The following is a 24,508-nucleotide window of genomic DNA, read 5'->3' on the forward strand; positions in this document are numbered from 1 at the left end:
TCTTCCTGCATTCTTAATGCAGATCTGAGAGATCTGCTGGTGATGGGCATAAATAATCCTGCTGGTACATATGCGGTATGAAGAACATAGAGAAAAGAGATGTTGCATAGAGACCTTTTTTTTTTTTTTTTTGCCGGGGGTGGGGTCGGGGGAGATGGAGAGAGCACCGACCTCACTATCTAACAAAGTAAACCAATTTTTATTCTTCAATTTGTAAAGAGGGCTGTTAAGCCTATAAAAACTGACTTGATCCAAATGAAGAAGAGATTTTAAATTGCATACAACTCTCCAACCACAAGCTATCTTGGAGAGCCCCTATTTGACCCAACACGTTAATAATAAAAGAAGTAAAGACTCATTGAAAAAGGAAACTACTCCCTATGATACCCATGATTGTGTGCATATAAGATTCCTAAAATCTAGGAATGGGCCCCACAAGATTCTAACAACTTCCCACTATTCTCTTTCGACTTAGACTACTATGACACTTAAATAACTTAAAATATTATCCTATACTATTAGGTTTGTATTATTACATTGCTCCTCATAATAAAATTCAGCTCTAAGATCCAAATTGGAAGATCATGCCATGTCGAAGTGTTGGGAACATGCTCCTGCATTTTTCCCCCCCTTAAAAATAATTCGTTCTTTAGTTTAAAGTAAAGGAGAATGTCCACCACTTTATTGACACCCACAATCATTGGCTTTGATGAGGTGATTATTCAACGCATCTCTCACGATCAATTCTCACAATCTCTTGATGATCACTCTCGGACTATAACCTAATTGTGGAGTTTCACATCTACAATCGAACTGTCGATCAATTTCTTAGCTTCAATCTTTTGATCAGACCGTTTACTTCATCTTGATCGTCACTTTTGTTGTCCTCCTTTTTCTGCCACCTCTGATCCATCCTATGAAGTTTCTATCATGCTCGATATCTAATCACAGTAGTGATCAGTATTATCAAGAATTCCTTTGTGGAGATCACATAGTCTTGTTTGCAGTGTACGAAGACCATCTCTAATCAAAAGGAGTAAATCATGTGGATCAACCTCCATGATGTAGCTAGGTTTGGCTCTAATACCAAGTTGATGCAGACTTGAGAGAAGATCTGCTGGTGATCGGAATAAGAAAGAGAGATTACCCTACTGGTATATGTGCCACAGTTATAAAGACCAGAGAGAAGAGAGATTTTTCCCTATGGTGCCCATGATTGTGTGCATGTAAGATTTCTTAAATATAGGAATGGGCCCCACAAGACATTAACAACTTCCCACTATTCTCTCTATTGACTTTTTTTTGGGTGAATAATTTAATTCATAACCAAAGAAGAGAGAGGAGAGAATATACAAGCCCCTAAGGAAGGGAGGGAGGAGAAAGAAGACAAAGCAGGATCTCAATGAAAATCCAAGGGCCTGGATACAAAGTTAGAAAGCTCCTAGGAAATTACAATATGATCATTTCTACGGGAAGGGAGACAAGTGAGGGAAGCTTTTGAGATCTTAGCTTTAACAGAAAAAAATATGAGTTGGAGGTCCGTTTTCTATGATTTCTCTCCATCTAGATCTAGTTGATGGTTGCATAGAAGGCTAACTTTCCCAACAAGTCACAAAGGGTCTTTCAAGGGAATGTCATATCCATCCAAATCCATTCCCTGTGGAAAGGGAGGATTCTTCTCGAAGAAGGCCAACATTTGGAGAGGACTAGGCTCCAAATGGAATGAGCAACAGGGCAAGCAAAGAATAGATGATCAATGTCCTCCGGATCAGATCCACAAAGATAGCAACTTGGGGAGATAGGGATCCTTCGGTGGATGAGGAAGGCTTGAGTGGGTAGGCACTTTGTGAAGACTCTCCAGGCCGTGAAGCTTTGCCTAGGAATGTGATGCTTAAACCAGATTAGTTTGTGCCAAGGGGATGGAGAGCTTCGAGACCGGACATAGTCCCAAGCAGCCTTGGCATTGAAAATCCCAGAAGGGGAATGGGTCCAAAGCAGAGTGTCACACCTTGAGAGGCCAGGAGGGGGGAGCTGAGCCAAAGTATTCCAGATTTCTTCCATTTGCAAAGCGGAGCTAGGGGGGACCAAGATCTAAGAGATATTATGTCGGAAACCTTAGCAAGCCTTGGAAGACCAGCACTATATATGCTCTGAGCACTGAGAACATGAGACAGAATCCCCATAGGGTGCCAAGAGTCAAGCCATAGGTAAGTGGATGAACCATCTCCTATCCGAGAGGAAATGACTGTAGAGGCTAAGGTTCTGAGGGAGATCATTTTGTGCCATACCCATGAAGCATTTGAAGGAGGGCGGACAGTCCAGAAAGAGTCATTCTTGAGGGTTTTAGAGTAAATCCAATCCACCCTGATACTATTCCTCTTGGAGACCACTTTCCAAATCAATTCAAGGATGCCCGCACAATTAACATCCTTGATGCGCCTCAAACCCAATCCCCCTTCATTTTTGGGAAGGCAAACTACTGCCCAGCTTATAGGCCAGAGAAATCTTGTGGATTCGCTTCCTTTCCAAAGGAAGGCAGCAAAGATGGACTCCAATTTTGAAGATATGGATTTGGGCTTGCCTTTCTATAATTGAAGCCGTTTTCTGATGAGATCCAACATAGGAGAGCAGTGATGGGCCGTGGGTCTTGTTGGAATTAGAGGAAGCCCCAAATACTTGATAGGAAGAGACCCCAACTCAAAATCCGTTTTCTTCAGAAAGGAGTCCTTTGCTGCATTCAAGATCCCAAAGAGGAAGATGAGAGATTTTCTTGGATTGATGCGGAGACCAGACATCAAAGTAAAGCATAATAGAATCAATAGATATGCCATCGGCTTTAGAAAATATCATCAAGTCATCTGCAAATGCGAGGTGGGTGAGCTTTAGGGCTTTGCACTTGTGGAGGGGAGCGATGAGATTTTGATCTGAGGCAACTTGCAGACTTCTGGAGAGGACTTCCATGGCAAGGCAAAAGAGGGAACCCCTGCCTAATTGCTACTGAAGGAGAGAAAAACCCAGCTGAGCTGCCATTAGCCAATACAAAAAATTTTGGGGAGGCAATGCAGTGAAAAATCCAGTTTGTGAATGTGGGGGGGGGGGAATCCCAACTTGGTGAGAACAGAAATGATAAAGTCCCATCTCAATGAATTGAAGGCCTTGTGGATGTCAATCTTCATGAGAGCAGCTGGAGGTTGGCCCTTCCTATCAAAACTCCTTACAATCTCATGACATAACAAAATGTTGTCTCCTATGCTTATTCCCGGGATGAAAGCTGATTGATTGTCACTGACAAGGGAATCAGTCACTTTCTTGAGTCTGTTGGCTAGGATCTTAGCAATGAACTTGTAGATGAGATTGCATAAAGAAATTAACCTAAAGTCATTCATAGTGATAGCACCCTTATGCTTGGGGATGAGGCAGAGAAAGGTGTGGCTGATGCCCTTGATCTGGCTTGGATTGTAGAAGAAATTTTTGACTGCTTTAATCTAACCCTCTTTGATGATATCCCAGGTAGATTTGAAGAATCCCATGCTAAAACCACCAGGGCCCGGTGCTTTGTTTGCTTTGTGAGAGAGGATGGCAGAAGTGATCTCTTCATCTGAGGGCATAGACCAGAGCATATGGGACATGTCAGAGGGGACAAATTTGTTGAAGAGATCATCTTGGATAGAGAGAGCCGTAGGGAGAGAAGGGTTGAACAGATGCTTGAAGTGATTCACTGCTATCTTTTTTATCACATCCACTTTGGACACCTAGGTACCATCGGAGGAGATAAGCTTGGAGATGGAATTGAAGTTGTTTCTGGCCTTCAAGGATTGGTGAAAATATGATGAATTGGAATCTCCAAGCTCCAACCAAGTGATTCTTGACTTTTGTCTTAAGAAGCTCTCTTCTTGGGACAAAAGATTTAATAGCTTTGCAGTTTCCAATTTTTCTTCCACAGACAAAGAGGAATTTAGATGATTACTTTGAAGCTGAACCTGAATGGTAGATAGCCTTTGCTTGCAATCAGCAACAAGAGAGGATATGTTACCAAAGGTGTTAGTATTCGAAAGCTTAAGATCTGCTTTGACATTTCTTAGCTTCCTAGCCAAACCACTAAGAGGGGAGGAGTGAGCTTGAATAGGCTTGAGCCAAGCAGCTTGGACAACTGATAGGAAGTCTCGATGGGAAGCCCATATGTCAAAAAATTTGAAGGGCTTAGGACCAAAAGAGATGTAGGGATGAATTAAGATGAAAATGGGGCTGTGATCAGAAGCAGAAGGAGGGTCAAAATTGGCATGGGAGGAGGGAAAGGAGGTGAGCCAGGCTTCATTGACTAACATCCTATCCAGTTTACAAGCTATTCTGCAGGATCCGGATCTTTTGTTATTCCAAGTGAATTTTAGACCAGACTAGCGAAGGTCTTCAACTCCAATGTCTCCAATGCAGTCATTAAAAGCATCCAAATTAGAAGGATTCAGATGACCACCCTCTTGTTTTTCATGGGAGAATCGGACCATATTGAAGTCAGCACTAATACCCCAGGGATGAGAGCCAACCTGGGAGGCTAAGTTGCGAAGATCATTCTAGAGAAGGTCTTTGTCAAGCAAACGGTTGGAGGCATAGATGGCAGTGAATAGGAGGGAAAGACTGCTAGAGGGGTCTGAAATGGAAAAGTGAAGGAGCTGGGAGGTTTCAGAGATGGGGGAAATGGAGAATTTAGCAGGATCCCTAATAATACAAATGCGACCATTTGTATGGTGGGAATGGTTTGAGATATGGGACCAACCAGGGCGATGGATGAGACAATACGAGAGATGGAGGGCTCTTTAATGTGAGTTTCCAGCAAGCAACAGAAGGTAGGCTTGGTTTCTTTAATGAGGCAGATAACGGCTTGTTTTGCAAAGGAGTTGTCCTCTAAGATTTCATACTATGCCTTGAGACATCAGAGGATCAGAGAGAAGGCGACTCATGTTCCAAAGAGGCGGAGCAGGCAAGGGGAGTGGAAGGGCGTGAGCTTCTATGCCTCTGGTAAGCTCTGGAGGGGGGACACAATTGAAGGGGTTGAGATAGTTGCAGGTTTGGAGGGGGAGGCCGCTTGGATTTCTTGGTCGAAACGGAAGCTTTCTTCAAGCCAGAAATGACGGGCGAAGAAGACGGGTTCGAAGAGGGCTGTTGGATCGGATCCAGGGAGTCGGGTATGGTTTGGGAAGAGGCGTTTAAAGTGGCGAAATTATCGGGTCCAGAACTGGGATCAAGAGAGGTGGCACGAGCTGAGGTGTTATGGGTCGCTGAGGTGGTGGGCTTAGAAGTGGGCTCCATTGTGGGCTTAAGAGTGGTAGAGATGGCTGGATCAACAGGAGGCGGGAGATATGGGCCTGGCCCAACAGTCGTACACTGACTAGAAGCAGAATGGCCCAAGAGGGAGTGAGTAACAGGCCGGGTGGGTTGAGAAACTTTGGACACGCGGCCCAACTCCAAAGGACATCTGGCAGAGGAGGCATTGACAAAAGGGGGGATCTTTTCCTTCGAAACATAATCTGCCATAGGAAGGGCGATGGTACCAGAGGAATCAGAAGCCATGGTGTCTTTGCCAAAGCTGTCAAAGGATGAGGAGGAACCGTCAGAAGACAAGTTTGATGAGGAGTCTTCCTTGTCAGAGGAGGTTGCATCAAAGGAGCTATCGGAGGATGCGGGATCCGCCAAAGTCTCGATCGATGGGACAACGACAGATGCTAAGGCGATAGGGACTTCACCATCTTTCGTCACAGACTAGAGGATCGAGAAATGGTTTAAACCAGTGAGTAAAGGATCTCCAGTGAATGTTGGTTGATGAAGAGACTCAGGTTTAGAGGCCGAGCTCGATTCCGGTGCCTGGAAAGTCTCTTGCCTCTCGCCGGAGGAGGATGGAAAGGGCGGCGATCAAAGTTTGACATGACAGATCGATCATGAATGGAAGAGCCCAGGAGGATGAACTAGATTTTCATCTTTAGTAGTCAGGCTCAAGGGATTTGGCCAACAAGCAGTGGTATCATGACCGAAAACACAACAGTAGATGCATTGGGGAGGTCTCCAGTCATAACTGATGGGTTGCTGGAATGGAGGTGCATCACCATCCTGAACATCGATGGAGGATGGGAAAGCAACAACGGCTGAGACTTCCACACAGATCTGGCATACGCAAGTCTGTCCTTGCGGTTAGTTCTAGCGTCAGAGCAAAGGGGGTTACCAAGAACTAATCCAATTCTACTCAAGCCTTCAAAGCACCAAAATTGGAGAGGAAGGCCAGGCAGAGTGATCCAAAGAGGAATAGTTGAGTAGTCAACTTTGTTGAGCAGGAGACGACGGTTCCAGCTGCGAAGAAAAATGGGTTTTCGTCCAATTAACCAAGGGCCCCCTTCTAAACAGCGAGTCTGATCACTCTCATCAGAGAATTTGAAAAGGAAGAAGCCATGATCCAACAGAAAGGTTTCAATGCTGCCAGTAGGTCTCCATTGTTTCATCAAGGACATCTTCGCCAGGTGAAAAGGGGGTCTCTTCCCTAGGAAGTGGCCGATAAGGGACAAGGGCCAGCGGCCAGCTTCAGAGTCGAGAACACCGGCGGGGCAGCTGGCAGTTAGCAAGTCCCCCACTGAGGTAGGGGAGATAAACTGAAGTGGCATTCCGTCCACAGGAAGAGAAACGGAGTGCTTGAAGGGAGAATTCCAAGCATTGGGGGGCAAGGGAAGGGAGGTAGGAAGTGAGGGAGACGGGGGGGGGGGGCGAGGGGGAAGGCCCCTCAACGAGGGGAGAAGCCATGGCCGGAGATCAGCGAGGTTCCATCAATTCAAGTTCTCCGATGTCTCATGTTCTCCATATTCTGTATCATTTATCTCTGTTGACTTACATTACTATGAAACAACTTTTAAATATTATTCTACATTATTAGGACTATATTATTACTTTGCTCCACATAATAAATTCAGATCTTACTCCCAAATTGAAAGATCAAGCCATATCGAAGAGTTGAGAACATGCTCTAGTATTAGGTCCACCCCCCACCCCCCCCCAAAAAAAAAAAAAAAGAGGCTCCATGGTTAAATGTGGAAGTTGAAGTTGTAGCTTGGAAGGGGCTTGTGTGTGCACCATGATTCCCCTACTGGGTGTCTTTTAATTAATGCATCTAAAACTTTTATGGCGGGCATTACAGTTGAAGGGATCTGTGTTGGTGTACACAGCTGGTGTGGATGAGAGTACTGAATCTCTGGCCATTGAAGGTCACTTGTTTGATGGATGGTATTTCTTAATCACATAATCCTTACCGGGGGATCTGTAGTAGGGATATGGATTACCTGCCTGAAATCTACTCTCTGTTTGCAAATCAATTGGACTGATCAAAGGTTTGTTCACATTCTGAATTGGCCACAGTCCAATAATCAATATTCAGTTTGGATAAACCGTGACCACCCTTACTATGCATTTGTAGTCCCACTGACTCTAGACTGTTTCCCAGATTATTTTGCTTGTCCAGAACTCTCCTCTTATTATCACAATTTGGACTCATTAGCTGAGATTAATTTTGGCCTAGGCATTCCTGGGATCAACCAAATATTTGAATGGTTTTGGTTGATATCCATGTGTACCCATGGTTTAAAGTATCTCCGATACCGATACGATATCCTCCAATACGTATCTAAAATTTAGCCGACCGATATGATACACACCGATACGATACATGAAATTTTTAAAATCCTTTCATATCGATATATATCCTACAATACATACCGATATGCACCAATACACTATCGATACGTACTGATACTCTATGAAAAATATAAAATCGAGGTGAAATATACGTTTCGGTATGTATCGCTGAGTATTTGTATGTATCGATCGGTACGTATCGATGAGTATCAGTACGTATCAGTGAGTATCGGTACGTATCGGTGAGTGCGCTACGGTCATATAATGGCCAAGATGGGTATTTTTTCAGAAAACAGGATTTTTTGAGGGGGTTTTGTTCCAAAGTTGCTGCCAGCTAGGGGTGTCAACGGTCCGGGTTGGTGCGGTTTCGGTTCGGTTCCACCGGTTTCGGTGTGACTTTGGAACTGACCGAAACCGACCCATTAAGGATTTATCGGTTTCGGTCCGGTGTTGGCTTCGGTGCGGTTTAGGTTCAGGTTGGTACCGGTTTGGATTTATCAGGTTCATTTCGGTTTGGATAGGTTTTTTAAACCGGTATGCAGCCATTAGGAAACAACCAAATGTTGAACTGCTGAACTTCGGTTTCTTAAATCGATTTGTAACCGGGTTGGTTTTGGTTTTTTGTCTAGTTTGGATTCGACTTTCCATATAAATGTATACAAAACTATGCAAATTTTGATTTTTTTAATGAATTTTGGAGTGTTTCGGTTTCTTACCGGTTTGGTTTCGGTTTTGGTCCGGGTTTTGAGCCGGTTTTGATTTGGTTTCGGGTTCATCCGGTTTTCGGTGCGGTTCGGTTTGGTTTTGGGGTTGCAATACTCGAAACCGAACCGAACCAATAAGGCTTCGGTTCGGTTCGGTCCGTGTTGTTATTAGTTCAGTATGGCCGGTTTTACCGGTTCGGTTTAGGAATTGACACCCCTACTGCCAGCCATATTTCTCTTTAACTAAAGTGAAAATCAAGGTTGGGAACAAGGATTTTACATTTATGGGACAACTACAAACCTTGAATTCTTAGTGCGATACCCTCAATTTAGTGTTTATGCATAATACATGTTATCAATAGCTTTTTTTAACAAATTTTTTTTGCGAAAGTGTTTAAAAGGGTGTTTCATATCCATTTATGTGTGTATCTTTAGCGTATCTTAGCGTATCTCCGATACGATACAATACGATACCCTCCGATACGTATCTTAATTTTGGTGACTGATACCGCGACCAATACCGATACTTTGATCCTTGTGTGTACCTCCTGTGTGGTGTACTGTTTTTTCTAATCAATTTTCTTTACATGTCCACTTGTTAAGAATTTAGCAGTGCACACGATTAGCTCATTCTCTTCCTTTCTGTGTGCCTGTGTTGTTATGCGTAGAGACATTGTGTTGATAATTGGAGAAAGAATGGGTAGGTGAAAAAAATAGTCATTGTTTAGTATGCAAAGGCCAAGGAACAAGGTTTGAGAAGACGGAATCTGGGTTGGGATCGGTCAAGGCCAATACCGATCTGATCTCGATCTAGATCGACTTGGATCGGGCAGAATTACCCCTGGGTTGAATTAAATTTTTTTTCCTTTCTTTGTACCTATCCGAAGATACGGTATCGGCCAAGAATCGGGATCGGTCAGGTCGATACCTATCCTATCCAACTGATTCAGGTCGATCCGATCTGATTCCTCAAACCATGCCAAAGAAAGAAAAGAAAATATGATTTGGAAAGGGTGGACCTCAAACTGAAAAAGGAAAGTAATCCACATCAACAACTTTGAATTCCTGTGTAAGGACCATGGGCTGCATATTTAGCGTATTTCCCTAACTTTAGACCTGAAAATATGAGCACATGAATGCTTGTTACAAATCAGGAGCAGTTGTCAAGAGTTCTCTTCTTGCTTTCTTTCCGTGAGTTATTGAAATTATGACATACATGCTCCCCCAAAAAAAGTATAACATGACATTGTCCCTTAAAAATCTGCAGGTCCCCAAGTAACCACAAGGAGAAATATATAAAGAGAATCATTGCATTGCCTGGTGACTGGATCAGAATCCCTCATTCATATGATTCACTGAAAATTCCAGAAGGGCATTGCTGGGTGGAGGGGGACAACTCAACTTCCAGCTTGGATTCAAAGTCTTTCGGCCCGGTATGTTACTATACTTCTATTTGAGTTGACAAAGGACATGGTATGACTCTTGAGATAATACAATACTTGGAGGATTTCTTATCACTTAACTACTATAATTTAAGTTGAGTTTATAACGTGTAGAATATTTATTCATATGTAAATATATGAATCAAGCACTCTTTGTAGCCATGCTTTGTTACATGGCTCCAAAATCTGCTATGTGGCAGCTCAGGTGGCAATTGATAAAATGCCAGTATGGAGTCTTTAAATACATTTACTGATAGTGTGGTCAAACAAGGAAAATGGACTTTGAGGGAGACGCCAATGCGATGTGGAACGAGATGATGACTGTGTTAAGAGGGTCGCCAAAGAGGTTCTAGGTACAGCAAATGGTAGTTGTCAGACCCCTAGGAGACTTGGTGGTGGGATGAGGAGGTCCAAGCAGCCATTAAAACCAAGAAAGCTAGTTTTAAGACATGGCAAATGACTAAAGAGACAGATAAAATGAGGTATAACGATGCCATAAATGAAGCTAACAAGATTGTGGGGAGAGCCAAGGAGAAGAAATATGAGGACCTCTATATTAAGCTAAACATAAAAGAAGGGGAAAAAACTATCTATAAGATGGTTAAAATGAGAAAAAGGAAGAGTAGAGATTTCGACCATGTGAGATGTATCAAAACTGTTGATGGAAGAGAGTTGGTAAGAGATGAGGATATTGTGAACAGATGGGATTAGTATATTTGTTACCTACTAAATGGAGATAGTTCAAGCATAGTTGTCATGGCGCCAAGACGCACTAAGGCAATGGAGGGTTATCTAAGCGCTTAGGTAAGAAGGCGCCCTCCTTAAAGCAAACAAGGGGACCAAGTGTTATTTTTTATTTTCCCTATATTCTAACATTATTTAGTATGCTACATATACCTTGTATCATAAAAAATCAAGATTAAGTAACTTCAAGTCATTAAAAATCAACATTTAGCCATATTGAATCATAAAAAATTAACATTAAGTCATATTAAGTTATAAAAAATCAACATTTAGAGAAATGCTCTTGTTCTATAATAAGTTTGACTAGTCAAATGATTTTATTTTTATATGAGACTTTTTTGTATTAATTATGACATAAAACCAGCTTTCCAACAAGTTTAAGATTACTTAAATCTGCGTTGTAATGACAAAGTTATGCTCCGGTCAAACTTATTTTTAAGCGCGTGAGTGGTGTTAAAATCGCCTAAATGAAAATAATTTTATAGTTATTAAAACAAAAGATTATTTTACTGGACTTTTTTGTTTTTAGCAAGGTTTTAACATGATAGAATTTATAAAATTTTTATAATTGAGAAAAACCTTAGCATTTAAAAATTGAAAATCACCCCTATAACCAAAATCCAGTTTTGTTCTTGGATTGGGGGGTTGACTTTTTATCCTTTTGGAATTTGATTTTTAAACTATTTTTATCGGATTCAAATAGGGGGTATTTACTTATTTATGAATAATATCTTAAGTGAATGAAATCATTTACTTAAATGATATTTGGCATAAATAAGTGCCAAAGCACAAGGCAGCATGCAGTGCAACAGGGCGGCTGTTGCCTAGGCCCCAGGCAAACCACCTGGACGCCTAGTCATGATAACTATGAGTTCGAGTAAGAATGATCCGGAAGATTGTATTATTCATTAAGACACCACTCATTATAGATATATACAAAAGGTTGGTGTGGCGGAAGTTAAGAAGCCTTAAACGAGATGAAACTGGGTAAAACACCAGGCCTAGATGAAATCCTAATAGAAGTGTGGAAGACCCTAAAAGTATGTGGGGTATACTGGTTAACCGACCTGTTTAACAAGATTATGAACATAAGAAAAATGCCAGATGAATGGAGGAAAAGCATTGTTGCCCCAATCTAAAAAAATAAAGGCGATATTCCGAGCTGCAATAACTATAGAAGCATAAAACTTATAAGTCATACTATGAAATTATGAGAGAAGGTTATTAAAGCCTAACTAAGAAGAAAAACTTATATTTCGGATAACCAGTTTGGATTTATGCCAAGTAGATGCACTATAAAAGTTATTTACCTATTGAGGAGGCTCATGGAATTATATAGAGCTAGCAAGAGGATATTCACATGGTCTTCATTGACTTAGAAAATTCTTATGACATAGTCCTTAAAAATCTAATCTGATATGTTCTTGTGAAGAGAGAGGTGTAGAGTAAATATGTGGATGTAATTAAAGACATGTATGAGTGTGGTGATTAGTGTGAGATCTCTGGGAGGTCAAGGCAAGGACTTCCCAATTATGATTTGGTTACATTACATCAGGGATCAACTTTAAGCACTTATTTGTTTACACTCATCATGTATTAGTTAATCAAGAGCATTTAAGACGAGGTCCATGGTGTATGCTCTTCGCCGATAATATCGTTCTAGTGGATGAGCCAAAAGTAGTGATTATCGATAAGTTCAAGCTATGGAGATCAGCTTCGGAATTAATAGGCTTTAAGATTAGTAGATCAAAGATGGAGTATATGATGTATACTTTCGTCACATTATGTGGAAAAATGATAGTGAAAATTGAGGAGAAAGAGATACTGCAAAGTGACTATTTTAGATATTTGAGAAAGAGATATGGAGGTCAGCCTCGGAATCAATATCCTCTGTGGTGCGACAATTAAGTTGCTCTATTGCAACATGTTGGTGACAGGTTCGAAACTTAGAAACCTCTCCTGCAAAGTAGGGGTTAAGGCTGTGTGCATTTGCCACTCCCAGGCCCTGCAGTGGCGGGAGCCTCTTGCACTGGGTTTCACTTCACATAGAGGATGATGTTTCTTAGAGAATTAAAATGGGATGGATGAAGTGGAGAGGTGTGACTAGTGTTCTATGTTGACAGACATATTCCTTTAAAGTTTAAAAGGAAGTTCTATAGGACTATTGTACGACCGGCTATGATGTATGGGGCTGAATGTTGGCATTAAAGAAGTGTATATAGAGAAGTTATGTGTAGCAGAGATGAGGATGTTACGATGGATGTATGGAAAAACTAGAAAGGATAAAATAAGAAATGAACATAATAGAGCTGATTTGGAGTGACCCCGATTAATGGCAAGCTTTGAGAAAGTTGTTTGAAGTGGTATGGTCATGTTCAATGGAAGCCTGGGGACGCCCTAGTAAAGAAGAATGATATGATCACATTGAAGGAGCTTTTCAAGAAATTCGTTTGAGGTGGTATGAACATGTTTAAAGGAGGCTTGGGGATGCCCCAGTAAAGAGGAGTGAGATGATTATGATTGAAGGAGCTAAAAGATCCAAGGGCAGTTCTAAAATGACCATTGGAGAAGTTGTGAGGAATGGCATGCATAGTCTAGCTCTTGTCTCAAGTATGACCTTAGATAGATCCTATCAGAGGGCAAGTGATGCAGCATTGAAGACCTATAGCCGAAGGAAGGGAAAGGCTGCTGGCTCTACGGTGTATCAAGTAGACTAAGGAAGCAGAGAATCAGCCATGATTTGGGCTTTGGAGGGCAAGTGATGTAGCATTGAAGACCTACAGCCGAAGGAAGGGAAAGGCTGCTGCCTATACAGTATATCGAGTAGACTAAAAAGCAGAAAAGCAGCTCACGATTTGGGCTTTTGGGGGGGGTGGGGTGTGAATTATTAGTTTGGTTAATTTATTGGTCTGGTTCATTGTTTGGATCAATTTTTGAGTTTCAGTTTTGGGTTATTTCTTTTGTAAGTTGTCTTATTCTTAGAAGACAAGCAACATGAGTAGTTACCTTTTAGACTACTCTCTATTTTATAGGTCATCTGTTGTTGGCAACTTGCCCCCCATTGTTACCTATAAATAAACCACAATTTTGACCAAATAATTTGCTGCTGCTGCTTCTTCTCTGCTGAGAAATCTATTGTGTCTGATCACAATGAAGGGCTGGTGTCTGATCTAGTGACTCCTTGTGGTGGGAAACCCAAGAGGATCTTCTTCTTGGTGCGGTCTTTTATCTTCCCAAGGTCTGAGTTATTGATTCCAGTCATCACAGGTATTTGAATCAGTCTCTTCTCAGTTCTGTCCAGAAATTGCAGATTTTCTTATGCGACAATCCGTACCTTTCCAGACCTATTGAGCCATCAGTTTTGGGTATTTTTGGATCGAAGGTGCCCCTCGCCTAGGGAGGAACTCAGCCCAAAGGACAGGCCCTTCTGGCCTATGGTTGCTGAGTTATTAAAAATCACCATACTTTTGTCCTTTGGTGACTTGTTCAGCCTATACCTGAGATCGATAGAGGTGTTCTTGTTTCTTTTGATTCCTGTGATCTTTGTGTATGTCCTGTCATAGTCCTAATTTAGTACATAATTAGCCCTTAATCCTTGATCAAAGTTTTGATCACAGAAACCTTAGGTTTTCTGGAATCGATAGCCTGTAGTTCTGATTTGCTCTCTTTGATCTGATTCTGTTTGTGCGATTATCCTGCCTTGTTTGTGGATGTTCTTTGATTGAATTTTGCGTTTAGGGATTAGTTATGACTTCTCAATCTAGTCCTACATTAGCAAGGATCCATGTATCTGACCTCATTTAGCTGAGCTTCTCCTAACTTGCTGGGCTGTGCCTCTTTCCCCTTGCTTTCATCTTTCTGTCGTTTCTATTTTATCATTTTCTATTTTCTTATTTTCTTCATTTCTCCTTTTTTGTTTGAACCTCAGTTTTCTCTGCTTTGTTTTGCACGGATCCTTGTAGCCAACCCCATTAAGTTGGGATAAGGCTGAGTTTGTTTGCTGTATGTAGCCCACGTCACTGTTATATATGTAGTAATTTTCGGCCATTAGAGAGATCACCACATGGCAGAATGAATCTTTGTAGAACTGGTCAGAAAAATCATTATGGGCAAAAATGATCTATGGCTGATAATATGGGTGAAGTCCAACACATGGTAAGCCTCATCACTGATGTAGGTGACAAAGTTCAGCGTGTGGTTAATCCCAAGGATTCCGTATCTATTTAGTGGTTGGAATGGCCATATCATATCCTCTACATGTAATGCAATCTTAAGTCACAAAACCCTGCTTAGGGACCGCTATGTCCCACAAGAATGGTAAATATCTCAAATTAATGGCTGAGTGGGAATTTTGCAAATAAAGTACTTTAGGAAGGAGTAAACATAACCAGTGGTGTCTTCGACGCCTGTAGAGATCAGCTTTCTTGCCATTCTGGTTTCTCACTAGGCTCTATTCCTATGAAATACTTGGGGTCGCCCCCTGATCTTTTCCAGGCTCTCTTCTCATCATGCTCCCCCTTGCTTGATCTTGTGAGAAAGAGGCTTCAGCTTGGGAAAGGCAAGCTTCTCTTGTATGTTGGTTGATTGGTTCTCATCAAATCAGTCCTCCAATCTTTATACCTCTATTGGTCAGGAATTTTCATTCTCCCTTCTCCCACTTCAAAGCTATTGACTACCTCCTCAGTTCCTTCCTTTGGAAAGGAACATAATCTTCTAAATTTCTCCACCCCATGAGCTGGTCAAAGGTTGTAGTATCAGGCAAATAAAAGATGTCAACTCTGTTGGCATCTTGAAACTCATTTGTAAAATTGCCTCGAAGCATAATAGCATTTGGGTTTCTTGGATCTATTCCTACCTTTTCGAAAATGATTCTCTTTGGACTACTTCCCCTTCCTCGGATGCCTCTTGGATTTGGTGTAAAATCCTTAGCTCTAGGCCTTCTGCCCTACGTGCAATTTCCTACGTTGTTAGAGATGGGTCCTCCACCTCCCTTTGGATGGACCCTTGGCATCCCTATGGTATTTTGCTTTTTCTGATCTCTCCTAGATCTATCTACTCCTTTGGTTTGAGTACATCGGCCACTGTAGCCTCCATTTGTTCGGCTAATGGCTGGTCCCCCTTCCTCCCCCACTCCCCTTGCAGATCTCTGGTCCTCCTTTCCCCCTCTCCCTCCTAGCCATCACAGTAGGGAAGATAAAGTTATCTGGCTCCCCTCTTCCTAGGGATCGTTCTCCTCTGCCTCTACTTAAGATTTCATCCGTTCTAAAGGGCCCCTCGTGCCTTGGCGCAAGACTATCTGGTTTAAAGGTCATATTCTGCGTCACATCTTCACAGCTTGGCGAGATCCTTTCCAACTGCCTCCCCACCCAGCCTTTTCTCATATATTGGCATATCCAAGTTCCTCTTCTTGTTGTCTCTGTTGGAATAGCACCGAAGATGTTGAGCATCTCTTCTTCTCTTGCCTCTTCGCCTCCTTTGTTTGGAAGAGGGTCCTCAGCTCTTGCTGGCCATCCCGTAAGAGAATCCTTCCTTTGTCTGGAGAACTAATCTAGATTGACATGACTTTTGGTGGGCCTACCATATGTGATTTTATTGGGAAGCTTGCTTTCGGGGCCACGATCAATCATATTTGGATGGAGCTTAATCTGCATAGATGGACTTCCAACTCCCAGCCTTTTGGCAAGATTTGGAAAGCCATCTACTTTGATGTCACCTCCAAGCTTGGTTGCCTCCATCAGCGTCTGGTTATTGACTCCCCAAGGAACATGCTTATTGTTGTTTCTTGGGGCCTCCCCTCCACCATCCTCAACTTGATTTATCCCTTCTCTTAGTTGGGCTCTAGGCCCCTTGTTGTTGCTGCCTCCGCCTTGCCCCTCGTGGCTCCCCCACCCCCTTTCTTTTCCTTTGTATATTCCTTCTTCTTTGGTAATGAATTTATTTAATTCAAAAAAAAAAAAAAAAACAGAACCAGTGGCTGGATGGTAGTTAATTTCGAAGGGAAGGATCAATCTGTAAATGAAATATTGGAAAGGAGAGTTTTCTGGAAATTAGAGCGAAGAGGAATAAAATTTAAGAAAAGCAAAGACATGAGGGTGTTTCTAGAAATAATTAAATCTTTAATAACAAGTAAGAAGTCGTCTTCTTCCTCACGATATGAGCAGTACCGATGGAAAAGGAACCAGCTTGCGATGGCAGAAGCCCCTCACCCAGAACTCCAGATCACTTGGGAATTTAGCGTGAAGATCACAATACCCTACTCTCTAGGATTCAAGCGCCAATAGTCCCAAAGGGGCCATATAATATTTTAATAATAAACCCCTGAAGTCCTGATATAAAGTTGGGCAATAGCTACTGATTCATATTTGATTCAAGGAGAGATATTACATCAGGGTTGGATTTAGGGCTTGAAAAACTAGTGTTTGGGTCACTTGGGATGGAGGAACTCACGCCCAAAATACAAAGGTCGAATGGGTCGAGTATGAACTAGATCAACCGACTACTTATTATTGGCTGTAACTATCTTCTGAGTTCCAAAACAAAGGACAGTAGCAGAACATAAATAATAGAAGAAAGGAAGGAGAAAAATGGGAGGAAGAATAAACAAGGAAGAAGAAGAAGAATAGGAAATAACCTGGGAAGGAAGAACATAGAATCGAACCAAGGAGAACGAGAAAGAGAAGAGAGTAACAGTACACCAACTCACAAGCCTTGAGGAAATTCCGACTCTATTATGTTCAACTCTGTTCTCCATCTCAATGGGGTTACAAAGCTATAGACTCTTCTAAAACAATTCTACTTCAACAAGTAATAAACTTGAAACGTGAAACTATCTAAAACTGAAACAAATCTCCTACATAGTGTAATATTGTAATCTGTTGAATGGGGTAATAACTTGTGTCTAAAATGACACCAGACCTCTTTATTTATAATAATGGAGAGAAGGTTCTAGAGAATTACAAAGACCATTAAACACCTTAGGGTCCGTTTGATAACCGACACTTTCTCTAAAACCCATAAAACCCATTATTACAACACTCCCCCTCAAGTTGGTGCATAGATATCACATATGCCCAACTTGTAGATAATATGATGAAATATCTTACTGCTAAGACCCTTAGTAAATATAGCATCCAGTTGTTCATTAATGGGAACAAAAGACAGTGATAAGGCACATATCTAGCTTATCTTTGATGAAGTGTCGATTGATCTCTACATGCTTTGTTCGATCATGCTAGACAGGGTTGTGAGCAATGCTAATGGTAGATTTGCTGTCACAAAAGAGCTTCATAGGAAGGGTAGTAGGAACAGCCAAATCAGTGAGAAAATCATGAAGCCATAAGAGCTCACAAATGCTATGTGTCATAGCACAAAACTCTGCTTCAACACTTGAACGGGCAACCACGGCTTGCTTCTTGCTACGCCATGTAACAAGGTTACCACCAACAAAGGTGCAATAACTAGTAGTAGACCTGCGATCATCAAGGGAACCTGCCCAATCCACATCTGTGAAGGCCTCCATCCTAAGGTGATCATGAGGAGAAAAAAGAATGCCACGTCCTGGGGAAAATTTCATGTACCGGTGAATACGCAGCATAGCTTCCATATGAGTCTAGTAGGGATCATACATGTACTGATTAACCAGGTTGACGGCAAATGCTATGTCGGGGCGTGTATGAGATAGAGATCAACCGCCCTACTAATCTTTGATATCTCCCCTTATCTACCAGATCACCTTCCTTGCTACTCAGGTGACCATTAGCTTCAATAGGAGTGTTTTTCGGCTTACACCCCAACATGTATGTCTCAGAGAGAAGATTAAGCATATACTTCCGTTGAGATAAGTAGATCCCACGAGAAGACCTGGCAACTTCAATGCTGAGGAAGTAACGAAGTTGTCCTACGCCTTTGATCTAGAATTCCTCACTCAAGTATCTCTTGAGGCGAGAGATTTCTACTAGATCATCACCAATAACAACAATATCATCTACATAGACTATTAGGATAGCAAGTTTCCCACCAGATCTCTTGATGAACAGAATGTTGTCGGCATTGCTTTAAGAGTAACCTGTAGCAACCATAGCCTTATGGAAACGTCCGAACCAAGCACAAGGGGATTGCTTCAGCCCATATAGAGCATGCTTCAGCTTGCATACCTTCCCTTGGGTTTTAGAGCAAGTAAACCCAGGAGGAATGTCCATACACACTTCCTCCTCAAGTTCCCCATGAAGGAAGGCATTCTTCATATCTAACTGCTGGAGATCCCAATCTAAGTTGGCGGCCCAAGCCAAGATAACACGAATTGTGTTCATCTTAGCAACTGGAGCAAAAGTCTCCTGGTAGTCAATCCCATAAGTCTGTGTGAAGCCTTTGGCAACAAGTCTGGCCTTGTACCGATCCACTGTACCATCAACTTTTTGTTTTACTATGAAGACCCATTTGCACCCAACTAGGGGTGTCAATGGGCTGGGTCTCTTAACTTAACCCAGCCCAGCCCAGCCCATAGGTTGGGTTGGGATATCTCAGCCCAGGCCCAACCCTGTTGGGTTTAGCCCAACCCAACCCAGCCCTGATGGACCCTGATTGGGCCGGGTTTAGCCCAATCCAGTCCAACCCAATATTGTCGGTTACTTGGTTACTTGATTACTTGATTTTGATGCATTGCAGAGGCCAAAGACCAGAGTGTTAATATGTGTAGATTGTGGAAAACGAAAGACCTTTTTCTATAAGTACCCATTAATAATTATTAGTATATTTATATGATTATATACTTAATACACATTGTTGGGTTGGATCAAGTTGGGTTGGGGGTCTCAACCCAACCCAACCCAACCCAACCCAACCCTGCCTTAGGCCTGAAAATCTCAACCCTAACCCAACCTATGGGCTGAAATCTCTGCCCAAGCCCTATTCGGGCTCAGGGCAGGCTAGGGCTGGTTCGGGTTGACTGGGCTTTTTTGATACCCCTACACCCGTCTTCTTTTGTGAGGGAAGACACCAGATCTCACGTGTCATTCTTCTTCAGAGCCTACATCACTTCAACCATAGCTGCTTGCCATTATGAGTCAGCACTCGCTTCCTGCCAAGTATGAGGAATGGACATAGAGGAAAGAGAAGGCACAAAATTATCGTAGGAAGGAGAGAGTGAGTCATAAGAAACAATTTTAGCAATAGGATGTAAAGTACAAGACCTAATGCCTTTACGAACAGCAATAGGCAACTTAAGAGACTGATCAACAGAAGGAGAAGGAGAATTACCAGGGTCCAAGGGAACAAGATCAGGCTCGAGAGGGGACGACTGGCATAGTAGGGTAGATGCTGGATGTGCAGTGGTCTGAGTCTTCTCTTTGTGACTATACACACGTATCTCTGGCCGAGGCATAGTAGGAGAAGTAGGAGTGTCACTCTCCCCCCTGAAACGGGATACTAGCAGGGATAGCAATTTTAAGAGATGGCGGCACATCTTCCACAATGGAAGGAGACTCCCCCTGAAGAGGTGTCGCAGTGTAGTATGATGCAGATTCGTAAAAGACAACATCCATAGTCACAAACTAATGCCGAGTAGGAGGATGAAAACACCAATAGCCTTTCTGAGTAGGAGCATACCCCAAAACAATGTATCGGAGACGACGATGATCAAAATTTTTATGAGGATGATGATCGCGAACATAGAAAACACTATCGAATACCTTAGGAGGAATAGGAAAAGCATAGGAACCTTGGAGAAGATCTATAGAGGGGAGCGGAAGGCATGGACCAGAGAAGGCATTCGGTTGATAAGAAAGGCAGCAGTAAGAATTGCGTCGCTCCAGTACTGGGGAGGAATATGCATCTCAAACATGAGAGAGCGTGTCACCTCACAAAGGTGGCGATTCTTCCGCTCAACAACCCCATTCTGAGCCGGAGTATCCACACAACTACTCTGATTAATCATCCCATTATCAGAAGGGCAAGCTTGAAAGAACCCTTCAAAGTATTTCCGGCCATTGTCGCTTCGAAGGATCTCAATGGTAGCACCAAATTGAGTCTGAACCATGTGATGAAACTGCTAAAAGCAATAAAAGGTCTCGCCGTTGGTTCACATTATATAAACCCAAGTAGTTCAAGAATGACAATCAATAAAAGAGACAACCCACCGATAACCATTGACAGACACAGCGGGATGGACCCCAAATATCAGAATGTATCAATGAAAAATGAGTGGCATTTTTATTTCCAGAAACAGAATAAGTGATTCGAGTTTTTTTGGCCAAAACACATGCCTCGCAAATAAATTGAATCGAATTACAATTTTTAAATAAAGGAAAAACTCTAGTTAAAGTTCCCAAAAGGGGATGTCCCAACCGACGATGCCACTGCAATAACTCAGAGATGGGCGGTGACGTAGAAGATGTCTAAAGAGCCTGACCAGAGACCAACACCGAGTCATCATCAAGCAGATACAGACCACTACGTACCCTACCAGAGCCAATCGTTGCCCCTGTCACCAGATCCTGAAAAACGCAATGAGACTGGAAAAAGGTGACTTAGCAATTAAGACTGGAAGTAAGATTACTAATGGACAAAAGGCTAGTGGGAAAAGAAGGAACATGCAATATAGTAGAAAGGGATAAAGAGGGGGTACAGCCAACAAAGCCCTTCCCCAGAATAATGGAATAAGTCCCATTAACCAATTTGACCTTTACCATTATCAGGACAAGTAGTGTACTGTAAAAAAAGGGACAACCAGCTTGTCATATGATCAGAAGCCCCAGAGTCTATAATCCAAAGGGTAGAAGGGACAGACATAGTATGGCCACAAAAGGAGATACCTAACCCAGAAGGGGTGGAATGAGCAAGGCTCGTAGTCGTAGGTGCAGGAGAGTCTAAACGTGTCAAGAGGCGTCGGAGGACAGTAAGCTCGTCAATTGATAGCGAGCCTACTGAGGAGCTAAGAGCAGAGTCAGAGTCAGGGCTCTCAGTATGGTTGGCCTGCCCAGAAGTACCGGCACAACCTTTCCCTCGCCTTTTTCCAAATGTATCAACAGGATGACCATGAAGCTTCTAGCAGTGCTCCTTGGTGTGACACTCCTTCCCATAGTAATCGCACTTCATTGGAGTCCTAGTAGAGGAGCCACCAGACTGTGGGGTTGCACTAAGGGACTGAGTGCTCGAAACAAGTGCAGATCTCTCAATAGGAGTGGCAGCTTGCTATGGAAGCGTAGTGGCACTTTGACTGTCCTCAAGTTAGATCATAGCATAGGCTTGATCCAAGGTAGGAAAGGGGTCATGACTCAAAATCTGGGACCACAACTGATCAAACTCCACATTTAGACATGCCAGGAAGTCATAGACTCTGATTTTGTCCTCTCGTTTCTGAAACTTGGTGACATCTTTAGCGGTGGAAGGAGTGTACTCCTCATAGAAATCCAACTCAGTCCATAATGAGCGCAATTCATATTAGTACTGTGACAGAGTGAGCCCTCTTTGCCTTAGATCACGAACCTTCTAGCGAAGCTCAAAAACTTGAGTATCATTCCCTGTATGGGAATAGATATCCTGGATAGACTTCTAGTTCTTCGCAGTGGAGTCAAGGAGGAGATAGCCACGCGAAAGTTGTGGCAACGTGGAGTTGACAAGGAAGGTCATAACCAGAGAGTTGGCACACTCCCACTTGTCAATCTCAGTACCAGTGGTCGAACGCTTTGTGGTTCTAGTGAGGTACCCATAATAGCCATGGGACTTGATGGAGATGTAAACCGAACGTGACCACATAAGGTAATTTGTGCCATCAAGCTTGATAGCACAAGGAGGAAAGGTAGGAAGAGTCGTGGTGTCTCTGCCAGTAGAAACAAATGAGATAGTGGACATGGTTGCTACTCAAGGGGGCTGTGCAAATAGAAGAGACATTTGCCGGAGATAGAGAAAGCACTAAAATAACTAGAAAAATCTAAAAAACCCAAAAATCGATAAAGGTTAAAACCTTGAGAAAACGATTTTGGGGATAGCTCTAGAACAGAGATCTCAAACGAAAAAGTGGTCAGTACATACCACCACAAGGATAAGAGGCACCAATCGAGTTCTGGGTCTCTCAGATCATTGTAGAAGAGAGTTTGAGAGCCCAGGGGAAGGATGGGTGGAGGCTAGAAAACCTCTTGGTGGTTTAAGAAGCTCCCACCACGAGAGAGAAACAGATGAAGAGAGATGGAGGGAGGCGTAGATGAAGGAGGCGCTGGGAGAGAGAGAAATGAGAAAGAGGCAAAGAGATGGAGAAGAGGGAGAGCCCTTACGGTTTCGGATCCTAAGGCTCTGATACCATGTTGAATGTGGTAATAACTTGTGTCTAATATGACACCAGTCCTCTTTATTTATAATAATGGAGAGAAGGTTCTAGAGAATTACAAAGACCATTAAACCCCTTAGGGTCCGTTTGGTAGCCGACACTTTTCCTAAAACCCATTATTACAATAAATCGAATAATCAGAACAGTACCATCAAAATCAAATCCCTGAGATTATAAAACCAGATTAGGGAGAAATCACGTAAGTCAATCAAGAACTCGGATCGCCACTAAACTCAGGTCGAGTTCAGCAAACAAGAGGTAGAACACTTGCCGAAATTCTTAAGTCAATCCAATGGATGGATCTGAAGTTATGAGTCAATCTTAGTAATAGTATGAGAGGGGTATATCAGTAAATTCACCACTCAGAATAGAACTTAAAGAACAGAAATATATTTAATAGTCAATTCTGAACAAAGAGCAACCCAGTGCACGTGGCTCCAGCTACTGCAGGGTCTGGGAGGGGCAAGTGTACGCAGCCTTACCCCCTGTTAACAATCAATCTGAACATAGGCCATAAATTTGAACAATAAAAGATCAGTAAAACCAGAACTTGAATCAATATACTGATTCATAGAATATCAGTTAAGAAATAAGCATAGGATTGGATTAATGTAAGTAACTCTAGATCTGAACTATTGTAGGAGAATTCAGTAATGTCAAGGATAGACGGCCAAGTCTATTAATGGCCATTAACTAAACAACAGAGTAAATTTCCCAAGCTCCTGTTAACGACCTCAGTTTGGCCATCAATTTTTGGATGTAATATCATAGAAAACTGTAGTTTAGTGTTTGTCTTTTTTGCTAGGATATGTTTGGTAGCCAAGAGAAGAAAAGAAAATAGTACAAAATACAAAAAGACAAATCATAATTACACAACATTGCCTAAAGGTCAGCAAATAGTATTAAAAGAATTGAAAAAAAAAAAAAAAGATACAAGATAATGTCTAGGCATACCAAAACGAAGAAACAAAATGTTACACGAAAGAGATTAGAAACTCGACCTTCGGCATTGCCATCAGCAGAGAAAATCTAATATAAAAATCTAAATCTACTTTTACCCATCATATCCCAAATTACATTAGATCCCAAAAAGTTTGGATGTGTTGCCCAAGATTTCGATATTTGAGATTTTGCAGCCTTCTTTGCCAGAAAGTCTTCAATCACATTCCCCTCTCTATAAATATGAGTGATCTTCCAACATATAGAAGAGATATAAGCCTGGATAGAAGCCCATAACTTGCCGGAATTTCCATGTATTGAGTGCGGAAGAACAGTGTGCACAACAGATTCAGAATCAGCTCCAATCCCAAAGTGTGAAATTCCATTCTGCCTAGCCAAGCAAACACCATAAACTAAAGCTTAATATTCAGCAAAGAAATATGTTTGGATACCAAGGAATGAAGAAAAATAGCCAATGGTTGAACCTTCAGTCCCTGCAAACGCCACTAATGTAGAAGTAGGTTACACTAGGTAAACAACTTCCAATATGTTAAGCTCAAACCAATTCAAATCTGACTCTTTATTTAGCCTTAACAGAAATCAGAAATAGTAGCAGAAACAAGGGAAATAAAATCCAGAAATTAGAAGATCCAACCTGTCCTACAAGAACCAGATTTAATCCCAATCAAATGCTT

The 24,508-nt window shown here is 42.1% G+C and overlaps 1 protein-coding gene across 7 annotated transcripts in view; it reads left to right on the top strand.

Moving 5' to 3' along the window:
* LOC122062773 (mitochondrial inner membrane protease subunit 2-like) overlaps positions 1-24,508 on the top strand; it is a 42,158-nt gene that overhangs the window by 13,345 nt on the left and 4,305 nt on the right. For all 7 annotated transcript variants that reach the window (XM_042626424.1, XM_042626421.1, XM_042626425.1 and 4 more), the window contains one exon: positions 9,637-9,802. In XM_042626424.1, the coding sequence (XP_042482358.1) occupies positions 9,637-9,802 (166 nt within the window). The remainder of the gene's footprint in view (positions 1-9,636; positions 9,803-24,508) is intronic.

The sequence above is a fragment of the Macadamia integrifolia genome, unplaced genomic scaffold (genome assembly GCF_013358625.1).
Source record: "Macadamia integrifolia cultivar HAES 741 unplaced genomic scaffold, SCU_Mint_v3 scaffold1102, whole genome shotgun sequence".
Lineage (NCBI taxonomy): Eukaryota > Viridiplantae > Streptophyta > Magnoliopsida > Proteales > Proteaceae > Macadamia > Macadamia integrifolia.